Genomic DNA, 24,486 nt, shown 5'->3' with positions numbered 1-24,486 from the left:
AGATGGTTAGAGGAGTGTGAAACAGACATATCTGAGGTGACTGAGGAGGATATAAAAGCTGCATCCATTATTCATGTGAGGACCTTTTTTGGGGGCTTCCTCGCATTTCTTCTGGAGCTACATCTTTTCGCTTTTCCTCCCTTTCTCTCTTTGAGCAAATACCGGGTAGAGCTCCAATATGAAAAGCTCTTTTCTTTATCTATTCGGTTTCGCCTCCATGATTTTTTTATGTAGTTTGAATCATTTTCATATCACACTGTTTTAGGGTTGAATGTTTAAACATCCAAGCCGGTGACTAACTTTAAATATAAATCATTAAAGCCACTTAAAAGTAGGAGGAAAGGCCTTTGCACACCAAGACTATTTTCATCATGAGTAAATATTTCTCCCAAAATGTCCGTCACAGTGTTTTGCAACTGTTTGTAGGAGTCACTTATTGTGTATATATGCAAATATGCACTACACATGAACGCTTTTCATACATTAGAGATGATTCTTTTTAAAAAATGCAAATTTTTGACTTTGTGTGCAAACTCCTTAACAGGACATCCCATCATCCATCTCTGCATCCCCATTTCCATCAGCTTGGTTGCTCTTCTGTTTGCCTTTCATGCTCTCTGTCCTCCACGACTGTGCTTCTGTAGTCTTTTTGTCTGCATGTTTGTGTTTCTTTTTCAGTTTCTTTTTCTAGCAGCCTAACCATGACTCAGCAGCCCTTTAACAACTCAGCAGAACTTCCCTCCGCCTCCAGTGAAATGACAGACTAGGCTGAGCAAAATGGATTGATGCCGTCTCTGCATATCAGCAGCGCTCAGAGCGGCTGTGGTCTGTGCAGAGCGGAGGGGGAGCCCTTCTGACGGCGGTTATTGCTTTTGTGGATTCTTTAGCATATTCCATTACTGGTGTTAAGCCTCACGGCTTCACTGAATTACCTGATGAAAACAGAAGAAAAATGTAGTTTGTGGATGATTCTGCAGTCACTCGGTATGAAGTGTGCAATTTATATCAAAGTTCTCCCAGTTAATCCATAGATGACAGTGTCTCAGTGGGATTTTCTTTTCTGCAATAGTAGTAGACAAATATGAACGTTTTCTGGAGATACTGAATTATTAAAAATACATGAGCAGGCGATGAGAGATAATTATCCAATTTTTCTCATTAGACCAATTCAATGATACGTTATAAAGTAAACAGCCTCCTTTTGCCAGTTTTGCCGGTTTTGCTCCAGAAGAAGCCGGAGGAAACACTGAGCACCATTGTTGCTGCATAATGTGGAAAAACTCCCAAGCCTGCCAGCTTATTAATTAACAGATAACAAGGGTTGTGCGTTTGGTTTTGTGTGTGTGACTGAACTAAATTTCCTCAGCTGGCACATGTCTGTAGCTGTGACCGGAGCCACGAGCACAGAATCCCAGATAAGCAAAACTGTGTGTGTGAGTTTGTGTGCGTGTTTGCTGGGGATAATCACTCATCCAGGCCTTTACCACAAACTTCATAATTAATGAGGAATGAAGGCAGATTTGTAAAATCGTCCAACTTGTAATTGTTCCTTTAATTGGGTTTTGTTGAGGAGAAAATGTGTTGGCGCCGTGGAGCTGAAGTAACAGGGCCGAACTACAGACTGCTTCAACTCTCAAAGTGAAATCTGGCAGAAAGGCTCCGCCACCTCCAACTGTACTCTCTGAAACAATGTAATTAATCACAGCGCATTAAGATGAACAGCAGCTAATGGCATTAGCACATGAGCAGAGGATGGAGAGTTGCATGTGACAGGGTGAAATGAGGAGGGGAGTGAAGTCGGGCTGAGAAATTGACCTTGATGGTCAAAGAGAAAAATTTAATGTGGGATGGAAAAAGCACTGGACTGTTGATGAATTAGCTCACACATTAGCAGCTCTGATCTTATCCAGGCTAAATGGATCACTGCCGTTCCTCTTAAATAAAAGATGGCGCGAAAGTTGATCATATTAGGCATTATTGAACAGCTTTAAGTTACAATAAGTGTCCTGTTTGTGGAAGATCTGATGTTTTAATGAAATCGTGAATGAATCTTTGAGGCTGACGTTTGCAGTTTGAGTCTGTGATAGTTTTTCTTGTCCTGTAATTGTAAATGGTGAAATCCACTTTGTCAGATGGCGTTTGTGCCTAATCATTAAGCACAAGGCATTTTATAGCAGTGGCACCTGGTCAATACTGGTTGCCTGTCCTAAGTTGGTCTGCAGAGTCCACTTGAGGAGGCTGAAAGGGTGGAGGTGGGCTAAGTCACAGGTAAGTCAACCATAAAAACCACTTGGTTAGATTAAGGCATTGAAAGTTACTTATTTGGTGAAATTTAGTGGTTTGATTTAAAAGGCACCCTGCACCTTACCCCAGGTGGCAGCAACCTTCGACCAGTACCATAAGTTGCTGTAGGACCGTGTGGACAGCCTGGCTTCAGTGTGGCGAAGGAACTAGTTCCTAACTGAAACTTCTGTCTGTGTATATTCCCAGTTATCCATTTCATGGTAACCTGTAGATCCTGAAAAGATGTTTTACCTCTTCAGAGCTTAAGAAGCCTCTTAGATGAGAGGCGGAACAGCTTAAAAACCTGAAGAAGTCCAGCTGTGGTTTTTTTCAAGCTCTGAGGACTTCTACATGGGTTTGCTGTTCTGTTTCTGGCACTATCACCAAACAATGACTCGTAAAAAAAGCAAAATGTAAGCCTTGAAATATAAGCATACAGCAAAAAAGGTTGACTTAAGGATTTCTGGTGACACCAGCGGTAAAATAGTGTTGTGGATTTCTTCTCCTTACTGGCCACTTTGAGCATTTTACACCAAAAAACATGTTCATTCATTCATACAAGGCGTTTATCCTTCACATACAGCATTATATATGGAGTATATGGATGTTCACACACTGATGGATGCATCAGAAGTGATCGTGGGTTCAATATGCTGAGTGAAGCTTCGATGTCTCAGTGAGAAGCTGAAGCTGCGATCAGTGGGAGACCGCCTCTACTATTTGAGCGTGAGTCGCTGAACTAATCCAGCCTTTACCCGTGAATAGCGTTACAAAAAAAATGTAATAAGGACTAATGCATGTTTCATAATAAAGCCTCAATCTGCTTTTCAACCCATTTTCAGCACCAGTTATTAACAGCAGAGGTTTATGAATGTGTCAAACTGCAAAAGAAGTTCTAACACAGAGATGCTCACCACGGTGTTTTTAAACTAAACACTCTGGCAGCTTTGTGTGTCACTTAAGAAGCAGCTGTGGAGACATGGGAACAGTTTAATAGTAGACTTGAGCTGCCGACACACAAACACATACTCATAAATAGACTTATTGTACAAGCAAACACCCTCACATGCCAGAGCAGGCCATAATCAAACTGACTAAAAAGCAAGAAAGCATTACATGATTATTATCCACTCCTGCAGCCTTAAAATAAACTGACACACATCTCCACACGGGGACAGAGATGGACCGTGTGGTGTCATACATGCTAAACAACACTTGAGAAACTGTGACAGGAAGAGGAAATGATGCACCGCTGTGCTTCATTCACTTGTTCTTAATTTACGCGATGCTGTCAGAGTTTGAACAACTGCTCTGCTGCATGACTCCCTGTGAGGAGAGACGAGATACTCCATGACTGCAGAGTGGAGTGTCATCCCACTCATCCTCTCCGCTTTCACTACGCTCTGTGTCTGCGAACGCCCCCGCTTTGATGTGGGAGCTCAGGCAGCCCTGGGAGAACACGCCGACTCTGCACACATTTCTAAAAATAGATTAAGTGAAACGCAGCGACTGGAGCTGCTTCAAAGCAGGAGGAGAGAGGAGCTCGGCGCGCGAGCCGCAGCCCAAACATGGTTCGCCGGTGATGTCAGTATCGATGAAAATGACATTATCCTTCTTCCGTATACTAAATATGGGCATGGTTGTGAGCAAAAAAATAGGAGGCTCCTGCAGTTCCGGTTCCCCTTTGTCCATATAAGGTCTCTGCCATTCAAATGCAGCGTTAGGCAGGGATTGTACTCACTCAGGTCTGTGCTCAGACACAAAACCTGCTGGAAGCATGAGGAAAAACAGCCCTTTGGCTTTTCTTATCGTTTCCTGCAGTACAGCTAATTTAAAATCAGCAGACTGTACATCCAAACCCGCATTCATTAAAATCTACTTTAAAATCTCGTCATTACTCAGGCTTTTCACGTATGTCTTACCGCAGGTAGAACATGGAGCAGGATTGTTCAACAAAACAGGATTAATATCATGAGCCTTATAAAAGATGACCTCATTAAAACTGTTCTGCTCATACAAAGTCTGCTTGGGGTGGCAGCAAATGGAGATGAGATCCAAAAAGACATCCTATTCAGATGTTCAAACTACCTCAGCTGTCGCCTCCTGATGTGAAAGAGCAGGAGCTTCAAGCCTCCTCTGGATGTCTGTCTTTAAGGCTGAGGACAGCCAGTGGCAAAGATGCAGCTTCATATGTGAGGGTTCAACTGTAAATCGACTGGTAGATCAAAATCAAATCAAAATCAAATCAAAATTTATTTATATAGCACATATTAAAAGAAGCTTTGCCTTCTGGCTCAGCTCTGTCTTCGCTTGGATTCTCTGGTACATTTACATCACCGCTGATGCCGCACCGGTTCAGCTCACGCTCCATCTTTTCATCACTCCCGTGTAAGACCTTGAGATAACTGAACTTCACCGGTTAAGAAGTCTTCCCTCAGCTCAGACAGAGCCACAAACTGTTCTCCAGCATAGATTCTGATCCCGGGTTTCTCACAGTCTTCTCATGGTAATGTTCCGATGAGGCCAACAGAGCAGCATCATCCCCCATTCTGTCTTTTTTACAATTAGATTAGGACATTATTTTCTAAAGCACTGATTTATAGCGCTTTCACTATACATCAGCTCTTAGGTAGATTTTTATATTTCTGTGTCTGTTATTCATGAAATATATTAATTATTGTTTAATTCCATAGTAAGCACAAAGACCTCATGATTCCTGACTATCTTCCACCAGAACTCCAGCTCACTTGGGATGCGTGTGAGCAAATTATCGTGGTGTATCCGCATATTTTATGCTCTCATTTTGTTCCTATTCATCAAATTAAAATCTATCCCGTGTCTTCTCATTGCCGTGGGCTGAGCACTCTGTAGCATAACATCCATCTCATTAAATCAATTTAAGGTTAATTTAGATGGCCAAATTTAAGGTCCAGGAAACAATTACCCTTTGGATGATTAATTCATTGCAACACATATTAGAGAACTGTGTCGACCTTTAAGGCATATTTCTCCACTTCAGCCAACATACTGTTAAAGGATAGCACGCTTTCACAAATGGGAACAGGGCTAGATGCAATCAGTGACTCAATTAGGCAACGGTGGGGGAGAATGTAATTCTGACAGGTCAGAAAGACAAAAAAATTCCTTCCTGTGGTTCAATATTCATCAGCAAATTTCACTGTATAATTTTCCCCTCATTTGTCTCTCAAATAATTAGCTGGTGTTGCAGAGGGAAGTGGTTTGAATCGCCTCTCATGCTGCACAGCTGGATGGCGGCAGCAGAAATATGAGCACTCGCTCTTTGAAGCAGAGGTAGAGAAAACAAGATGAAAGCAATAATAAAGGCTCGTAAAGAGGGACATGAAAACATCATTTGTGACATTCTAAGGCCATCGCTTAGGGAAATTCTTCCATAATATGCACAACTGGTGTCCCTCCAAATGTGTCTTGCTTGAAATCTCATGCTGCTCAGCTTTAGGGAAAAAAAAGCTGTTGACCCCAGTGTAACCCTCATTTTTCTGATCCAGCAAAGGCAGAATTTCCCCTGAGCTTCAGCTCCAATCTGAATTCAGCCAACATTCATTCTGCATAGAGGGGAGAAAATGCAGCAGGAGCAAATGACCGTGTATAACTTTAAAAATCATTGATTGCAGCATTTTGAACCATCGCTTGACGTGCAAAGTCAAAACGAAAGGATATTACTGGAGTTTACACTCAACTGGAATGATGAGGGACACAGCACAGGATGATAAATCAGTTAGTGTTTGCTTTCATGCCGAAGCGAGGACAGTTTTCCTTTTTCTGTGGAGAGTTATAATTTTTTTTCTCCTGAAGGTCTTAGTACATAATGAAGTAAGTACATCCCATCTCATCCCAGGGTGTCTGCTACTGCCCTTTAGATGTCCTTTAGATACTACTGATGTTGCAGAGATGCATTAAGGTATACTTTGGCACTTTAATGAACCGGATGCAGCAATTTAGTCTTTCAGTCCTCTTTTAAAACTCTAAAGAGTGCAAAGAGCCGGGTGGTAGGGGACGTGGTCGAGTAATGCTCTACACTGCACATAAACGATGGACATAGTCACTGAAATTTCCACATTTTGAAGAATTAACTTTAGCATTTTAGCTGCTGCTGGAACCTGGGGACGGGTCATAGGGGCAGCAACGTAAGCAGAGAAGTGCAGACTTCCTTCTCTCCAGTCACCTCGTCCAGCTTATTCAGAGGAGCTGAAGGTGCATACTCTCCAGCATGTCCTGGGTCTACACCGAGGCCACCTCCCAGATGGGCATGTCTAGCACACCTCGCCCAGGAGGAATCTTTGTCAGGGTCCTGAACCGCGTCAACTGACTCCTTTTGATGTGGAGGAGTAGCAACTTTACTCTGATTACTCAGAGTGACTGAACTCCTCACCCTGTCGCTAAGTTAGCTGGAAGCTGTCCTTTGGAGAAAGCTCATTTCCACCGCTTGTATTTGTGATCCCATTCTTTCATTCACTACCCAAAACCCGTGACTGCAGATCAAGGCGGGCGAGGCTTAAATGCTTACCTGCCAGCACAGCTGTGCCACCAACTTTTAAGCCTTACCAAAATCCAAACTTATGTGTGATTAAAAAAAATAATATTTGATATATATTCCAAAATATATACTATATAAATATTTTGGAGCTACCCTCTTGTCGTCATTGCCAGTCGTTAGAAATGCACAGGTTTGTCAGCCAGGAGACTGCTGTTTGTGTCCTGTCTGGTAGCTTCATGATTTACACTTTGTTTGGCTTTGTTTTCACTTCCTCAATCAATCGGACTAAATTAGGACAGAACCAAAGCACGCAGTGTTCCAAAAGGGCTTAAGATACAGTTTTTGTCAGCTTTTTTTCCCTAACTGGTGATGTAACCGAAAACCCAAGTGGCTAATCTGCGACTGGGTACCAAACTATCCTTCCTCTGCCCGGACATCACCAGAGCAGAGCTGCCCTGCTAATTTAACTTCCCTTTACTGCTCCTGCCTTTGTCCTCATGTCACCCCAGGTGGAGAGGGAGGATGCAGAGAAACAAAAAGAGGAAGAAACAAGAGACATGGTGAAGAGAGAGATGCAGAAGAAAGAGCAAGGAAGGCGAGACAGGAAGCGATGTGCTCCCGGCTCGTTAGCAGCTTCCACCCAGTCTCTTGGCAAATCAAAACCAAACTGCCGAGTGAGCACAAAGGCCGGAGCGCCGGCACTTTGATCACCTCCACCTGCCCTTCATTAATACAACCCACTGCAATTCATCAGCACTTTAAAACAAGCTGTCTTGTCAACAGTGAGCTGGACGTCTTTTTGGGTGTCAGTCAACTGACAAAAAAGAGATCAGCGAGGGATTGTGTAGTGATTAATTTAGCAAATGTCTCTAATGGGATGGTAATGTGGCTTTAATAATGTGTTGGACTATAAAATGTCCTTGAGCTGTCGCATTGTCCTTGATGTGGGTAGTCGGCCAAATGGTGACTTAATGATGCTGATAATAGAGACTCTGATCTGAGACACTTTTCATACATGCGAGTCGTTTCGCACAGGAAGCTGTTGTTAGGCTGTTGATGCCTGTCTCCTCCCAGGCTTGTGGGATTTTCTCTTTCTGCGTGTTTATCCATTTCAAAATCCGAACATAGTGGCACTTGTCAGCTCATTATTAACTTATTGTCACCAAGCTGTAGCGTGAAGCTGTCAATGAATTCTCCTCTGTCATGCCTTTTTAAAGCAATGCCCCATTTAGTGGAAGAAGAGATGTTTATAGGCTTGAAATCCACATTATACCCTGATTCACACTGTCGCCTGTGCCTCAGTGTGCTAACTCTATACAAGCACACAGAGCAAATATATCTTCTTTTTCTTTATTTGTACATTTCTCACTGTGAGAAACGATTAGAGGTCAGAAGTAATGATTTAAGATGACACAAATTGTGTTTACCTGCCTGGGTCTCTGTTGATTTGTCGAAATCCCATCCACCACTCTGTGCCTGCGTCTTTGTAGCAGCTTGCATCTTCTGCCACAGATGATCACTCTTCATTTAGCACCCCATCAGCCACCACGTAATGATTATGTATAGCCAGTCATTCCTATCGATCTCCTGTAGCTCGATCGCGCTTTTAAAAGATTCATTTTTCTTTCCGATAAACTGCAGAAGCGAAGACGTCAAACAGCCCAGATCTAAGATGACATGTTTACACTCACTTCAGCGGGATTTGTGCCCTTATTGTAATTTATAAGATGAAACACAGTGACAGCTTTTAACATGTCAGCTTGGGTTTTTACTGCCGGTGGAGTGCAGGATTATAGCTGGACTACAGATGCACCAAAAGTTATGCTGATTAACTGCGAGTACAACAAAAAAACTTGTTATTACTTTGTTGTCAAGTGGATACTTAAAATCTGAATGCTAAATCAAGCATTGTTACTACTTCTGGGGAAATTTGCACATGTTCTCGGGGGTGTTTATATGCACCCTGATGCAGCCGGTGTTTAGCAAAATTAAAGACCCAGAAGAGCACAACAATAACGGTGTCAATCATGCGGCATTGTGGAGGACAAATCTCCCCGCAGCACCTTGTACTCCCTTCACTGCAGCTTTCTGGGGATTAGAGCTGCTTGTTTGCTTTCAGCCTTCTATAATACAGTCCCTGCAGAGATGCACACTACATAAAACACTTTCCTTCATATGGCCATTAACTGTGGCTCACTCCCTCCTTCTCACTCTTTAAAGCCCAGGAGCTGCATGGGAAAGTAGCTGGGGTAATAAACCCAGATGTTAGCGCTGCCCTTTGGTTGCCCAAATGAGTAATGGGCTTGTTCCCACCCTGCAGTCTGAACTGCTCTTACTGTACATATCCACTGACAGAGTGTGGTTTGGCAGTTGAGTCACTGGAGTGTTGAGCGAACTGTGATTGCTGCTTTTTTTCTTTTAAAATCAACTTTACTCCACTTTTGGTTTCTCAGCATTTATGAGTCATTATTTCTCAGCCCATCTATGTTGAGCTGTTGTGTTTTTCTCATGTGTGCTGTAAACCTTTGAATCTCACTTAATTGCTTTTGAGCATTAGGTTTTCATTTGTTAGCTAGATGTGTCCTTTTTGTGTTAATTTTTCCAAGAACAGCATGAAGGAACAATGTCATCCTAGGTGGAAGACAATGCGACTAACTGTGAGAGTGTGGCCTGCTTGAGTCTTGGTTTGTGAGAACATTTTGCAGACAAAAGCAGCGATTGTGTATTTAATCTTTAATTGATCTGGACCTGCGTGTGCTGAGTGCTTTACTCCCTTTTAAGCCTCAGATGTTGTGATCGGCTCTGATTAACAGTAAGCAGCTTACTTCTGCCGGGTAGAAGTCCGATATTTCACAATGCAAGGTGGAGAGATTTTGGATTAGATGGGTGCAATTAAACAAGAACATCCAGGAATTTGGGGATTTTCCAGGTGATAAAAGCCTGTGGGTCAAAGCCACAGAGGAGCACTGTGAGACCTGTTGGCTCTTTAACAGTTTTTTTCTTTATTACAAGTTGGTTTTAATTTTTTGACCCTTGTTCCCATTGGCTGTAATAGTATTGAACTTTGGCAAATGGATCAGGAGATGCCTTTCAAATTTTACTTATTTATAGAAGATCGGTGCAGCCATACTGAGATCTGCTGTTGGCTTTGCACTGTATAGTGTATTGCTGTTTATTATTGTGCTGCTTGACAAATAAAACACCAGAACACCACCGTAACTGAAGGTCTACCTCTCAGTAGAGCATATTTAAATTCAAATTCAAATTCAAATTTTATTTGTCACGTACACAGTCATACACAGTACGATATGTAGTGAAATGCTTGGACAACTGCTCGTGACCTAAAGAGAACAAAAAAGGAAAAGGCTATGAATAAGATAGGAAATAAATATGAAAAATTAAAAAGGGTAAATTTAACTAGGAAGGAATAAAATATAAATTAAGGTTAAAAATGAAATAACTGTACAACACAAATTAGAATGAAGGGTAAGGTATTTATCAGATAATTTGATAAAAGTGCCAATAAAGGCAATAACAGCACAAATGTAGTTAAGCTGTGTGGTTCAGTTTTTGGTAGCAGGCTGCAAACTTGCTTATTTCTGCTGTAAAGTTGAATATTTAAACGTAACCGTCTCACTTTTAGAGCCTGCCTCAAGTGGTCATTAGAGGTATTGCAGTTTTTGGCACATATGCGTTGCTTCATTGTTCAGCTGCTTGTCTCTTACTAAATTGCAGACATTGTGGTGATAGTTATGCTCCCATGCCAGCTTGTTATCAGTCAGAACTGCCCTTGAAGGCATAAAAGCTCAAACGAGGATTTATTTATTTTTATATGCTTCAGCAGCTGGTGGCAGGGTCACCATCTGCTGCTCTAAAGTTTAAAGTGAAGTGAATGTCTCTAAAGTTAAAGTGAGATGCTCTCAGTATGTTGATGTGGAGACTGAACTCTGGCCTGCAAGGGGATGAGAATCAGAGAGAGAAGTCTTCCTCCTCAGGGACAATGAAGAACAACGTAAATTAGCCTGCAGGTACATATTTAAAAACCCAGAAATATGACCAAGGCCAGTTCTTTAAATGTTATTACCAGCTGAGAGGCAGTTTTGTTGGCAGTGAGGGAGGAAGTATGGAAACTAATGTCTGAGGGCTACCTGTGTGATTTAACACACTCGTTTCTCTCTATTTGGACATTTTCTGCTAATATATGGTGAGAAATTCTGAATATTTTCTCAGAGGGAAATATAAAGGAAAATGGCCAGAAATGAGAATAATAGAAATAAATTAACAAGGAAGTTGAATCCTCCCCAAGAATCTGATATTTTGTTATATTCTAGAAATGAATGCCCCTTTAATCTTCAGTATTCTGCTACCCCCCTCTGGCTGAAATCAACATTGGTGCAGTTGTGTGTGATAGAGGTGCTTGAGTTCAGCCCGGTCGCCGTCGCTTGTCGATGGCCAGCGGCTGTTTATTAATGGATGGGATGGGAATGTGCGTTGGGTGTCCTCCAAGAATCAAAGGAGAGTTTTGAAAGTACACATCAGTGCATTTATCTGCCTCGCTGGCCCCAACGCCCTATTCGCCGGCAGTCAGACACTTCCACAGCGTTATAGCCTTTCGGTGCATTTTCATAAGGAAGCAGGAGGCTTTAAAGTAAGCTGGTGCGTTGGATGAGAAGGGCTGTGGGCTCAACTCCCCTGTGTGGCTTTCTGTTCTGCATGCATGAGTCAGGTTTGCCTCGTGTGTGACATTGGAGTTTTGTGTGAGGTTAAAGGGCAGCCAGGATGACATCTTGCAGAAGTTAAAATCTTGTACTGAGAAACTGGTGACAGCAAATTTACAAAAGAGGGATGTGCTGCACGGCTCTGATAGCTATTAGCAAGAAAACAGAAACCATTTACTTTGTGTGTTTTGTAGGACTAATAAGATTACCTTATTATACTGACAGTGACAGGCAGAAGCTGTTGCAAATGAAGCAAATAGGGGAAAGTAGGGAAGAATGACGGCAAGAAAAAAGGCTGGTATTGACCTCAGCTGCTATACATCTATCTGAAATACTCAAGTTATTTAGCAGAAGCTTGGATGCAGACTTAAATCCAGTCCCCTTAAGTAAATATAAACTTCTTTTCCTTCCACCTCTGCCCCCACCTCCTCCTGCTCCGACCTTTCCTAAATCCCCTCTATCTCATCTGCATGAACACAGCACTTCCATTAAGCCCATTAATCCTGTCCAGGCAGCCCACTCTCTGTGTCCCCTCTGACTGTCCACTGTCCGGTGTTCACAGGTCTACCAACACACTCGCATACACCCTTCGCTCAGACTCACTTCAAGTCAGCGCTGCAGCGGCGTACATTATCTAATGTCAGCATGCATTATGCAGGAGGCAGATGAGTGACATTAATATATATTAGTGGGTTCATTTGGAATAAATCGGGTGCTTTATGGTGCCGCTGCAGCTGTAAGATGTACTTTAATTTAGGCTTTTTCATAAAATACCAAGAGCGGTTTACTTAGTGTCTTATATTATTAATATTATATTCTTATATTGTCTAAGAAAAGGGAAAAACTTCTGTATTTCCAAATATTATGGTAGATGTGCAATAAGAAACTGCAGTACATGTACAGGATGTTCTATGAGATGTGTTTGTTTTTATAGATGATTAACTATTATTTTCTTAAGGCATGTGAGAATATTAGGTTTCCTTTCATTTATAGGTTATATATAATGTTACTAGTACATTACTTTTTAGTATTAAAGTATATTACCTTGTTTGTAGAGCTTCACTGATGCTGGGTTTTTGAGGCAGATACTGAAATTTGAGAATTTACAAAGCATACAAGTAGGGATGCACTGATCTGGGCTGATGTTTTAAAAAGTGCTTGGATTCAGATAAAAATATGTTTAAAAAGAAATTTGTAATTTCACAATTTTTTAAAATGTAGCCAATCCAAAATTATTGATGAATATCAAAAAAACAAAATTGCCAGTATATCAGTTTTCCCCTATTTACGTGTGTTGATTTCCATACGCTGGACAGTATTTCGTTGACAAACAAGAAGCCGACACGAACATTTAAATAATACATTTCACGACCAAATTAATACCCCAGTTTTTAGTCAGTCCTAACATCTGCATGAAAAATCCAGTGTCCGTCTGAGCTCTGGTGATGCGGAGAGCACGTAGATGGTTTGTAAGGGCAGGGTCAGACTAACTGCCTGTCTGAGTGTTTTTCTGTGTGAAATCTTGTTGTGTGTCTCATTTTTCCTGGGGTAGTTTGATCTGTCACTGTCTCTTCAGGTCTCTATCCCTCTGTTCTTTGCTCAAACTAGATCTTTTTGTTCCTTTTTTTGTTTTTTGTTTTTTTACAATGCATTGCGTATTCAGAAGAGGCAGCATGTAGGTATCTTAAAACAATGCGCACCTCCCTGGCTGCATGAATCATCCTTTACTTTCTACTTAGTTTTTTGTGTTTTGTTTCGTTCTCTATTTTTAGCTTTGATTTCTTTCTGGGGTCTGCTTCTTGGTGTTTCCCCCTGTTATGTTGTAGTAATACATATGTCTTATTGCAAGGATGAAATACTAAAGATTTTTTCTTTTACCATGCTGTTCCTGTGTGTTTCTTAGCAGTAGTGTTGTAAGCTCTTGGTAAAAGGGAAATCCACATACTTTCAGTAGGTTTCTTGGTTAACACTCTTATTTTTCATTCATTAGCGCATATTTCTCGAGTGCACTTTTAATTTTTGTCACTGTTTTGAGTTTCGTCTGCTTCGTCGATATCACGAGCTGTCTCATTTTGTCCTCTTCCCTCGACACCGTACACCTGTCTCTCATCTGTTTTGCGCAGCTGCATGGTCTCTCTTTTTGCACGATGTGTGTTGCTCTCACACAGAGTTTGAATGATTTAATATCGCTATCTTTTTTCCCTCTCTCCCTCCCCTCCCTTCTCTCTTTTTGTTTATTGTCTTTCTTTGTCTTCTCTCTCCAGGGGATGTGCTCTTTCAGATGGCTGAAGTGCACAGACAGATCCAGATCCAGCTTGAGGAGATGGTGAGCATGTGGTGGTGGTGTTGCTAAAATCAGCAGTTCTTAAGCCTCGAGCCAGACGGATTGTGGGATGGTTGCTTTGGAGTCACACGATATATTTTAACATTTAATACCCAGCAGGACACACTCCCTACTGTACACGAGTAGCTTCTACTGTAAATCCAGTTTCTAATGGCAGCAACTCTCTTTATTTGCTATGGTTTGTTTACTGATACTCTGATATGTAAATTACAGTCATTACAGACTGAAAACATTCTCATTTCACTTCTCCAAAAGGTCTTTATTTGAATCCAGCAAAGAGTAAATTGGCCAATTGTGGCAACATTAGAAGGAAACGCTCAGTCAACAAAAAGAAACAGCGAGGAGCATCCTGTCTTTAATGTTTATGCAAATTGTGTTAAAGGGTATTTTGCAACTGGAATCCTTGATCTTTTGGATAATAGGTGTCAAAGATTCAAGGTAATAATGATATTTTTTTGTGCAGTGGTACAAGATGCAGATTAGAAACTGAGCAAATATTAAATTTTTATGCAAATATTTCATTCGGTGCTGACTCTCAGCAAGTTAAATAGAACTTGGGTTATATGAACATATCCAAAGGAGAGAAGGAAGGTCACAGTATATTATGTGCAGAATCCAGTCTATACTGTCCTGTGTTCTCTCAGCTTATACGTGCACACAGGCAGCAAACTCGGTGCACACTGCCAGACACCCTCCTTTATTTGCATTGTAACTGGAAAAGTCTCACACTTCACGGCATTCCTCTGCACCAACACTAACTCATGAGTGACGTTCCTGTTTTAAAAATAATCTGCTGTGGTTGATCATGTGACTGCTTGAGGTTTCAGTGCATTTTGTTGTTTCTTGCATTGTGTTTGAGGCTTTTCTGTGTCTTGCAGTTAAAGTCGTTCCACAACGAGCTGCTCACAGAGCTGGAGAAGAAGGTCGAGCTGGACGCGCGATATCTGAATGTGAGATTCCCTTCTTCACAAGTCACTAAACTGTGCCGCTCTGATGGGCCTTTCAGCCTCTTCTAGCTTATTGTTTTGGTTTGGCTACACTGTTGCTGTTTAGTTCAAACGCATCACTTTGAAAAATACTTGCTGTGTGCTGTTGGAATAAAAGCTGCAGACTGGTTTAGAAACCACCTGGAGAAACTGGTGGAGACCAAAGCAGCGCTAAAAGAAGACTAACTGATGGACACTAGCTAGCCTTTACTTGATTCAGTCAATTTCATTCATCTCTAAAATGTTGTAGACGTTCATAGACAATGATACCGTTTAGTTACGTCTACCTTGTGCTTTCCTGAAGCATTTCATGGACATTCGTTGGGTACTTCTTCATGTTTCATTTTAAGGAAAAAAAGATCCCGGCTTAATTGCATGAATTTTATGAAAACCACTTGTGATAAGAATTACTGCTTGAGGAGATTCTGATGGCATAATATTCAGATTCATTATGTAACAGGACACCTGCCCCACCACGAGCTTGAATAAAACATCCTGTTGGACCTCTCATGGGAGTGAATTTATGTGGAATACAGTAAGAACCACATTCTCATAAAATCACTGGCTCGGAGTCAAAATGCACTCCTTAATTTTCCACCGGCTTTCATCCAAACCACTGCAGCAAGTTACATAAATCACATCCTATTCTGTCCCGTGAATAGTGAGAAATTCTGGGAAACTGAGGAGTTTTGCACAAAAAGAACAAAATTAAGTGGAGGAATTTATTTGGGGTGATCTGTGTTTGGAATCAGCCCCCAGAGCGTTATGTAATGCTAAACAAAGGGTTTCTAAGCACTCTTGGAGGGCTTTTGGATGAATTTCACTCAAATATGTTTTCAAAAGAATGCTTTAATTTGATTTGCATGTTCCTTTAAGTTGTTAGGAACATATTATATAATGCATACTATTGACATGAACACGCTACAGTTGATGTTGTGATACATACATGTGATACACAAAGAAAAGAAAAACATCCGATCAGGAAACAAAATATTGGGAGTGAGGAGGAGAAATAAGAGACCTCAGTTCTCCTGTCTCAGTGATGCAGAAGCTGACCACTTGTCAAATAAATGTCTGCCTCTGTCAGTGTGAAACATCATCTGCTGATGCTGACACGTGCGAGCAGCTCTGCTGTGCCCCTGCTGACTTTGTGCTGCCCCCCTTCCCCCCCAGGCTGCACTGAAGAAGTACCAGATGGAGCACAAGAGCAAAGGGGAGAGTTTGGAGAAGTGCCAGGCAGAGCTAAAGAAACTGCGCCGGAAGAGCCAGGGCAGCAAGCACCCGTCCAAATATGGGGACAAGGAGATGCAGGTCAGTGTGTGAGTGTGTGTGTCGGTCAATGTAAATGTGTGCAGCTTCTTCAGTGGATCAATAAAGAAAAAAGCAGATGTCTATGGATCAACAGTATCCGTATGGCTATCTGCAGGACCTCTTTTAAAAAAATGCATGGCAGCATGGCTACAAATGCCAGTGCCAAAAAAATGTGATCCGGCTGGCTTCAGGCCAGCATGTGGCGCAGAACACCTGCCAGTCAGCTTCTGCTGAAAATGTCTGTTTCACATAATTCACTCCATCTTTATTTCAGCAGTGTCAAAATTCGAAGCGCCAACAGAGACTTTTAGTGAACTCGTGCTGACTTTTCAGTCTACCACACACTCGGCTCCTCCTGGCTCACAGATGCTTTCCCTCCTCCTGATGGGATTTGAGCCTCAGTGCGCCTAGTAATCCGTGACTGCTGCCGGTGCTGATGGGATAGGACGTGCTGAGCTGAATGGGATGTGGCCCCCGACCGTGCATTCGTGCTTTGTGTACCCGGTCTCTGAGGGGAAGTGGAGATAGCGAATGTTACCACTCAGACAACAACACACAAATTTTAATTGAGACTGGAGTTTTAGTGTAGATCATAAAACAGTAGATGCCAACAGACATAGTAATATTTAGTCTACTCCCCAATAGAGTAGACAAAATAAAGCCATGTGGGTTTTAGACCTACCAGACTGATGATTTGGGTAACGAGCATTATCCTGTACATGCTGTTTAAATGTTGCCTCTAAAATGTGTATAAAATACCTTAAGAACCCAAATAAAAAGTCTATGGGAAAAAAGTGATGAAACTCTTATATATTATACTAATAAATCAAAGAATCTGTAGAGATGTTGCACCTAAAGAAAAGATCTGACAAAGCAACAGAAGCAAAATAGATGCTGATGCATAAAAATTGCTTATGTCCTGCTAGATTTAAATTTCTGTAAATTAAATTCAGTTTTATTTATATAGCACCAATATAATATGAGCCATGTTAACCAAAGCTAACATGGCTATGATCGCCGGTGTTGCACCAGTTTAAGAAAAAACCAAGCATTATGATAAAAGGAGCTTGACTGGGGGACCACTAGGGGGACGTAAGGAAGATGGCAGCATAAACCTGCAGCTCCCGGTCAAAACTCGAAAGAGAACCAGAATTCGAATATTTCCACCGCTAAACCGTGTAATAAATGCCATGGAAGGTGGAAGAAGGTCAAAAAGACAAGGAAACATTAAGGATTTTGTGAAACAAGTGGAGCTGGTAAGAGGGGGCAACGCAGACATGTCCGAGAACAGTGTGCAAGGCGAGCAGATGGAAGGAGATGTAGCTAGCCACCCTCACGCAGACTTCCAGGACATCATTAAGGAAATTCACTCACTTAAAGCAGAGTTTAAAACCGAGTTTGCCACGTTTAAGAAAGACATCACACAAGAAATGAAGGACGAATTCGACAGCTTCAAGAAAGACATTAATACAAAGCTGGCAGAAACTGCGAACGAGCTAGCTAGCCATGAGACCAGACTCGAAGAAGCTGAGAAAAGACTGGAAGAGATGGAAAGGTGGAATTTGGCCGCAAAAGACGCTCTAATCCAGTCGCTTCAGCAACGACGGAATATTCAGACGAAACTGGCTGACTTGGAAGGCCGTAGCCGACGGAACAACATTCGCATTTTTGGCCTAAAAGAGGGCTCTGAAGGAAACTCTGTGCTGCAGTGTGTGGAGGACTTGTTGAGAGCTGAGCTTTCGCTCCCGCCGGATTCTGCTCTAAATATTCAGCGGGCGCACAGAGCTCTGGTGCCAAAACCCGGACCAGAAAAACCTCCGCGATCGGTGGTGGTTAATTTTCTTCAGTTCTCAACCAAGGAGATGGTGCTGAAGGCAGCGTGGAAGAAAAAGTTTGTACATCAGGATAAGCAGCTTTTCTTTGATCATGACTACGCTGCCGACGTGGTTCAAAAGAGGAAGGAATACGCTGGAATTAAGAAAGCCTTAAAAGAGAGAGGAATTCGCTTCCAGACGCCTCTGACCAGAATCAGGATCCACTGGGAGAGCGGCGCCAGGATATATGACAGTGGCCGGGCGGCGGCGGAGGAGCTAAGGAGGAGAGGAATACAGGTGGAGGTGCCGCAGCGGAGCGGGGAAAGCACGATGCTGGAGGAGCGACTGCAAAATGCATTGGGATGGCAGCGATCTAACACCGAGAACTTATAAGTGAGGATACAAACATTTGAATCCGGTGGAAATGACTGAACAGTAGAACTCTGAAACTAAAGGTTCATTACTCTGTTACTTTTCAAGGCAAGGTAGACCGGAAAGTGTTAGGTTTTCTTTTCTTTTTTTTTTCTTTTTTCTTAAGGAACCTATGTTGGATCTCACGGGGGGCCCTAATCTGAAAGGGATATACCCCACGAACCACAGGGACGCTGTGGGTAAGAAATACGTATTTTCAGTTTCTCTTAAGTTTCTTGTTATCTTGTTCCAAGTTCTTAGAGTTAGTGTGGGATGCTATGATAGTGATAAGCCAAAAATAAAGCAAAACTTAACAGTGAAAAGATGAGGAATATAACGCTGGTGTCAATGAATGTCAATGGGATGAATAACCCAATTAAAAGAAGCAAAGTGATACTCAAAATGAGAAAGCTTAATGCCAATGTAATATATCTACAGGAAACACATTTGTCGCAGGAAGAGCATGATAAATTGAAGAAATTTGGGTACAGAAATTCTTACTATAGTACTTGCAAGAAAAGTCGTAAAAGGGGGGTAGCAATACTTATTAAAAATTCAGTTAATTTTGAATGTTCTAAAGAAATTCGGGACAGTGAGGGGAGATACATTATTGTAAGAGGTAAACTAGAAGGGGAGGCGGTGACACTAATCAATCTCTATATTCCCCCTGAGAGCAACCAACAAAATGTGAAGACTCTACTTACTACAGTCATGTCAGAATCTGAAGGGACTGTGCTGTGTGCAGGAGACTTTAATGTGGTATTCGACCATAGAATTGATACAACAAGCACAAATAGAAGCAAAAACAGCCTGGCGAGAATGGTTAATACATTTATGAAGGAGCATGGAATGGTAGATGTATGGAGGGAACACCACCCACTGGATAAGGAGTATACACACTACTCAAAGACTCACAACACTTACTCAAGAATTGACTATGTCTTAATGAACAGATGGGATCTACACAGAGTAACTGAATGCACAATTGGAGTGGCAGATATTGCTGATCACTGTGCCATTCATTTAAAGCTAAATCTAAATAGTAGGCGTAGAAATACCTGTTGGAGGTTAAATCTGAGCTGTCTGAATAATAAAGAAACGAAAGACCAAATCAAGAAAGATATAAAGCAATACATAGAGGAAAACTCCACTGAAGAAATTAGCCCAACGGTGTTTTGGGATGCATTCAAAGCTGTGCTCAGAGGGAAGCTTATTGCTATAACTTCAAAACAACACCAAATGAGGAAGGCCCTGTACCTAAGCCAGGTGGAGGAATTGAAAAACACAGAAATATTATACCGAACAACTCGGAATGTTCAGCTCCAAGACAGAATTAAAACACTAAAAAAGGAAATTGACAATATATTGACTGAAGAAGTGGAAAAAAAACTTAGATTTTTGAAACAGGATTATTATGAGAATGGCCCAAAGGAAGCTAGACTGATAGCACGGCGTCTTAGACAGCAGCAAGCTGTTAATACAATTCACAAGATTAGAGACCCATCTACAAATAACTTGCAGTATACCCAGGAAGCAATAGAAGAAACATTTAAGAAATATTACGAAAACTTGTATAAACAACCATGTTCCTCAAATAAAGATAAGAAAACTGCTTTTCTTAACTTCCTAGACTTACCACGTATTGGTACGCAGCAAAACAGCAAACTGACTGCCCCCATCAGTCATGAAGAAATATCTAGAGCAATTTCCAGTCTGAAAGCTAATAAATCACCGGGGGCCAATGGGTTCCCCTCAGAGTGGTACAAGAACTTTAAGGAGGAGTTGATACCAATGCTTCAATCATCATTCAATCATACCCTTGCGGAGGGTGTAACACCTCCCTCATGGAGAGAGGCGATTATCTCAGTAATCCCTAAAGAGGGAAAAGACACCGAATATTGTAACAACTACAGACCCATATCGGTTCTTAATGTGGACTACAAAATATACACATCTATAATCGCTAAGCGATATGGAGCAATTATGACAGACTTAATTAATGAAGACCAAACTGGCTTTATCTCAGGACGTAGAACTCAAGATAGTATAAGAAGGACCCTCCAAATAGTTAACTCGATACAAACAAAAAAGGGCAGTGCGGCCCTAGTAAGCCTGGATGCAGAGAAGGCTTTCGACAGTGTAGATTGGAACTTCCTATATGCCGTGCTTGAAAGGTTTGGTTTTAATGACGGTGCTGTGATGTGTATCAAATCTATTTACCAATCTCCTACAGCTCGAATTAGAATCAATGGCAGCCTAACGGAGCAAATCTCTCTCGAGAGGGGTACCCGTCAGGGTTGTTGCCTCTCACCTCTTCTCTTCACTCTATATATTGAACCCCTGGCACAGGCCATCCGACAAAGTGAGGAGGTGAGAGGAATAAGTATTAAAGGGGAAGACCACATCATCAGCTTATTTGCAGATGATATCATACTCTACCTAGAAAATCCAAACCAAACTTTAATTCCAATGTTTAATGTAATTAATATCTTTGCTGAACATTCGGGGTACAAAATTAATGTGACCAAAACTCAGATACTGGCTTTCAACTATTTGCCATCTGAAGAGGTTAAAAATAAGTTTAGACTGAACTGGACTGCAAAACAAATGAAATACTTGGGTGTAACCGTGACTAAACAATTGAGTGACCTTTTTAAAACAAATTATGATAGGCTGACCACTCAGATTAAACACGATCTAAACCGATGGTCAACTCTTACACTAGACTTTAGTGCAAGAATCACAACAATAAAAATGAGTGTCCTCCCACGGTTATTGTACCTTTTCCAATCTCTGCCAGTTAAGATCCCAGTGGAAAAATTCAAGGACTGGGATAGGCTCATCTCTAGATTTGTATGGAATGGTAAAAGGCCTAGAATAAAATACACAACATTACAACTATCTAGGAAGCAAGGTGGTGTGGGACTCCCTAATCTAAAAGATTACTATCATGCGGCCCAAACCAGACCGGCGATAAAGTGGTGTGATCAGAACTTTAATGCTAAATGGAAAGATATTGAAATAAAAGTACGGGATGTCCCAGTCCAGACTTTTCTTGGAAATGAGCAACTTAAGAAAACCTTACAGCATTTCCTTGATCCTATAACATCCCACACTCTAGAGATATGGTTTGGCCTAGTTAAACAAAGTAAGTTGGAAAGGGAGGTTAAGATGTTAAACTGGGCTGCCTATGTTGTTGGTGATATACTAAGTGCTCACGACCCAGGATTCAGGAAGTGGGAACAAAAAGGAATAACAGCGATTTGTACAGTAATGAAAGATGGCCATTTGATGAGTTTCCAAGATTTAAAAGATCGGTATAGTCTAGAGAAAACCGATTTTTACCGGTACCTGCAACTCAGAGACTACTTTTCAAAGGAAATACGAAGTTCGCGTACGTCTTATGGCATCCTGAATTGTATAATTAAATCATACAGGGGCCTCCAATTCAAGGAGATTTCTGTACTATATAAAAATCTAAGAGAGAACACGGCAACATCAACTGAATACATAAAAAAGAAATGGGAGCAGGAAATAAAAACTGATATCTCAACTGAGGAATGGTTAGATATGTGTGAAACCCAGAACACAACGACTAACTCAAGATGCTGGAGAGAATTTGGGTGGAAACACCTTACTCGATTCTTTATTACACCAAAAATCAAAAGTAAACAGACTCAAGACAGTTTGCCATGCTGGAGAAGATGTGGTAACATGGAAGCACATCATACGCACGTGTTTTGGGAGTGCCTGAAACTGCATAATTTTTGGAAGAACGTGAGTCTTGTAATAGGCAATATCTTGGGCTACCAATTACCACACAATTTTAAAACTGTATATCTTGGGAATATTAGAGAGTATGTTCTGTACGACGACTTGTATTTGACAAAAATCCTATTGATAGCTGCAAAGAAAGCTATAACAAGAAACTGGTACAAACTGGATCCGCCTTCATCAAAAGACTGGTTAAATATTGTTGGAGAAATCTATGCAATGGAAAAAATGACTTACATTCCCAGATTAAAGGAAGATATTTTCGTTGCTAAGTGGGAGAAGTGGACATTGTATGGCACCAAGGAAAATTAATGAACGAACAAAACATTTAAGGTCTATGACTCTGTATATCTATTGATGCATGCCTGTATAAAAGTACATATATAAGCTGGAGTATGTATGCTGCTGAGCAAAGGCAGGCATGCATACGGTAGTTGATTAGAATTGGCACCCACACCTTTTGTTCGCTTTTGTTCTGTTTTGTTTTGACTGTGTGCTTGCATGGTTATTTCTCCTGTAATGCAAAACATGTCTATGTTTAAACTGTGACAAAACTATCAATAAAAATTACAGTGTCAAAAAAAAAAAAAAGGAGCTTGACTACATCTATTTGGTAACTGTTCAATGCACTCCCACAACTTTTAATAATTTATCTGTGTCATTAGTTGCTGCACTTATCGGCGTTGCATAATATTTGTTGACAGTATCTAGGCCAGGTGAATGGGTTGAGTGAGGCATATTTCTCTCGTGTCCCGGTAACTGCTTGAGCGGAGGCGTGATTAGACGGTGCAAGTCTCTGCGCTCTCATCTGTAGGTGTTGCAGTGACACATGGTGGGCGTGCCCTCTTATACAACCTGCACAGGAGATGCTGCTGTTAGCTGCTGTGATCTGACAGGCTGATAGAGAGTGAGGATGCAAAGGGAAGGAAGATGATATCCTTTTATGTTCTTATGCTTCTTAGTTAACGTTTGCACACGTATGCAGCCTTATATAGGTTAGCCTTAATTGGCTTCAATCCGGAAATCGCTTTTGTTACAGCTGCAGCGTCATAAAGTCAGTTTCAGGCAGATTTTGCTGTCTCCACAGCTGGCTGTCTGCTTACTCAAATGTCACACACACTTGTTTATGTTTGTATATTTGGGTGTTAGCAATATGCTGAATGTATGATTGATGGACCTCTGAAGCTTATATGTGTTGTCAGCACTTACGATATCAAATTAAACTCAGTGTAAAGGGGAATATGGGGCTTCATCTGCTGACAGCCTGTCAAGCACAAAACAAGTACTCACCTGCAGCTGCACTGGGTAAAAACAGAGGTTCACACGTCTCTTTAGAGGTAATTTCTCTGTCACATCAGCTATTGCTGTTTGAACAGAGCACTGGTCCAAAGTATGTATTGTAAGTTCCCTTCCCCTGAAATGTATTACGGTCATTGTTAGCTGACTTGATACTATTTAGAGATCAGTTCTGGTCCAACTTACAAAAATTTACAGAAAGAGAGGTCATCATATATCATGAAGTCATACACAATGTGGTTTTAACTTATTGTTATACTGCAAAGAAAACAGGGATCAGAGGCTAAAAAGCTAATTGTGCAGCACATATAAAGGCTGAAGAAGTCGCCCTGTGCTGCTCTGTGGGAGCAGCAGGGGAGGTAATTATTGTGTAATTGTTAGTGTTGCCGCAGTGGATGGCTGCTGGAGCATGAAGGGGGCGGCCAAGTCGGTCGTTCCAAAAATCGATACGGGGGGCTGGGTGGGGGGGTTCAGCTGCAGCATGAGGAACACCAGCACAGGGTCTGTCATTCCCTCTGGGCCTTAATGTATTATTGGGTGTGAAAGCTCCGAGCAAGAGCAGCCACGTCTTCACCTTTTGAGTATGCTAGCATGTACTGTGGACCTCCTGACTAGCCTTAGCACAGTCAGAGGGCAACAGCATGTTTAAAAAGCCAGATTCTTGTTGTGCATCATAAGGGCTCTCGTGGGAATCAGGTCTTGGCAGGAACAAGTGACACCAGGCAAAGGTGAAACACAGATCTGCCTTTTTGTAGCATGGCATACAGCAAGGATCTGGGTGTTTTCTGGCAGCAGCAAGCTTGAAAGTTTGCTTACTTCCTTCCATGAAATGAGGCCATCACTACAGCATCCTCCACTGTCTAACTTTTAATTAAATGATGGCACAGCTCACTGGTGCCTTCTAGAGCAGCGAGGAAGAGAAAACACAGATTAAAGTAACTGCCGCTCGTTCCTCCAGCTCAAGACTGATGTTAATATTAAAGCGGGCAGTTCTCAGGGGCAGCAAAACTTCTCTTTAAGCACAGCACACAGT

General features: G+C 41.6%; 1 protein-coding gene across 3 annotated transcripts in view; it reads left to right on the top strand.

Annotated features, from left to right (window-relative positions):
• baiap2b (BAR/IMD domain containing adaptor protein 2b) overlaps positions 1-24,486 on the top strand; it is a 74,611-nt gene that overhangs the window by 27,824 nt on the left and 22,301 nt on the right. For 2 of the 3 annotated variants that reach the window (XM_085361680.1, XM_085361681.1), the window contains exons 4-7: positions 13,181-13,192; positions 13,782-13,843; positions 14,740-14,811; positions 16,021-16,158. In XM_085361680.1, the coding sequence (XP_085217806.1) occupies positions 13,181-13,192; positions 13,782-13,843; positions 14,740-14,811; positions 16,021-16,158 (284 nt within the window). The remainder of the gene's footprint in view (positions 1-13,180; positions 13,193-13,781; positions 13,844-14,739; positions 14,812-16,020; positions 16,159-24,486) is intronic. The other variant, XM_085361679.1, reaches the window with a different exon arrangement.

The sequence above is a fragment of the Diplotaxodon limnothrissa genome, linkage group LG8 (assembly GCF_057381915.1).
Source record: "Diplotaxodon limnothrissa isolate DT_005_m linkage group LG8, D_limnothrissa_male_GT1.1, whole genome shotgun sequence".
In the NCBI taxonomy this organism is placed as follows: Eukaryota; Metazoa; Chordata; class Actinopteri; order Cichliformes; family Cichlidae; genus Diplotaxodon; species Diplotaxodon limnothrissa.
Note: the sequence above shows the minus strand (reverse complement) of the source record. Positions and strands in the feature narration are given on the sequence as shown.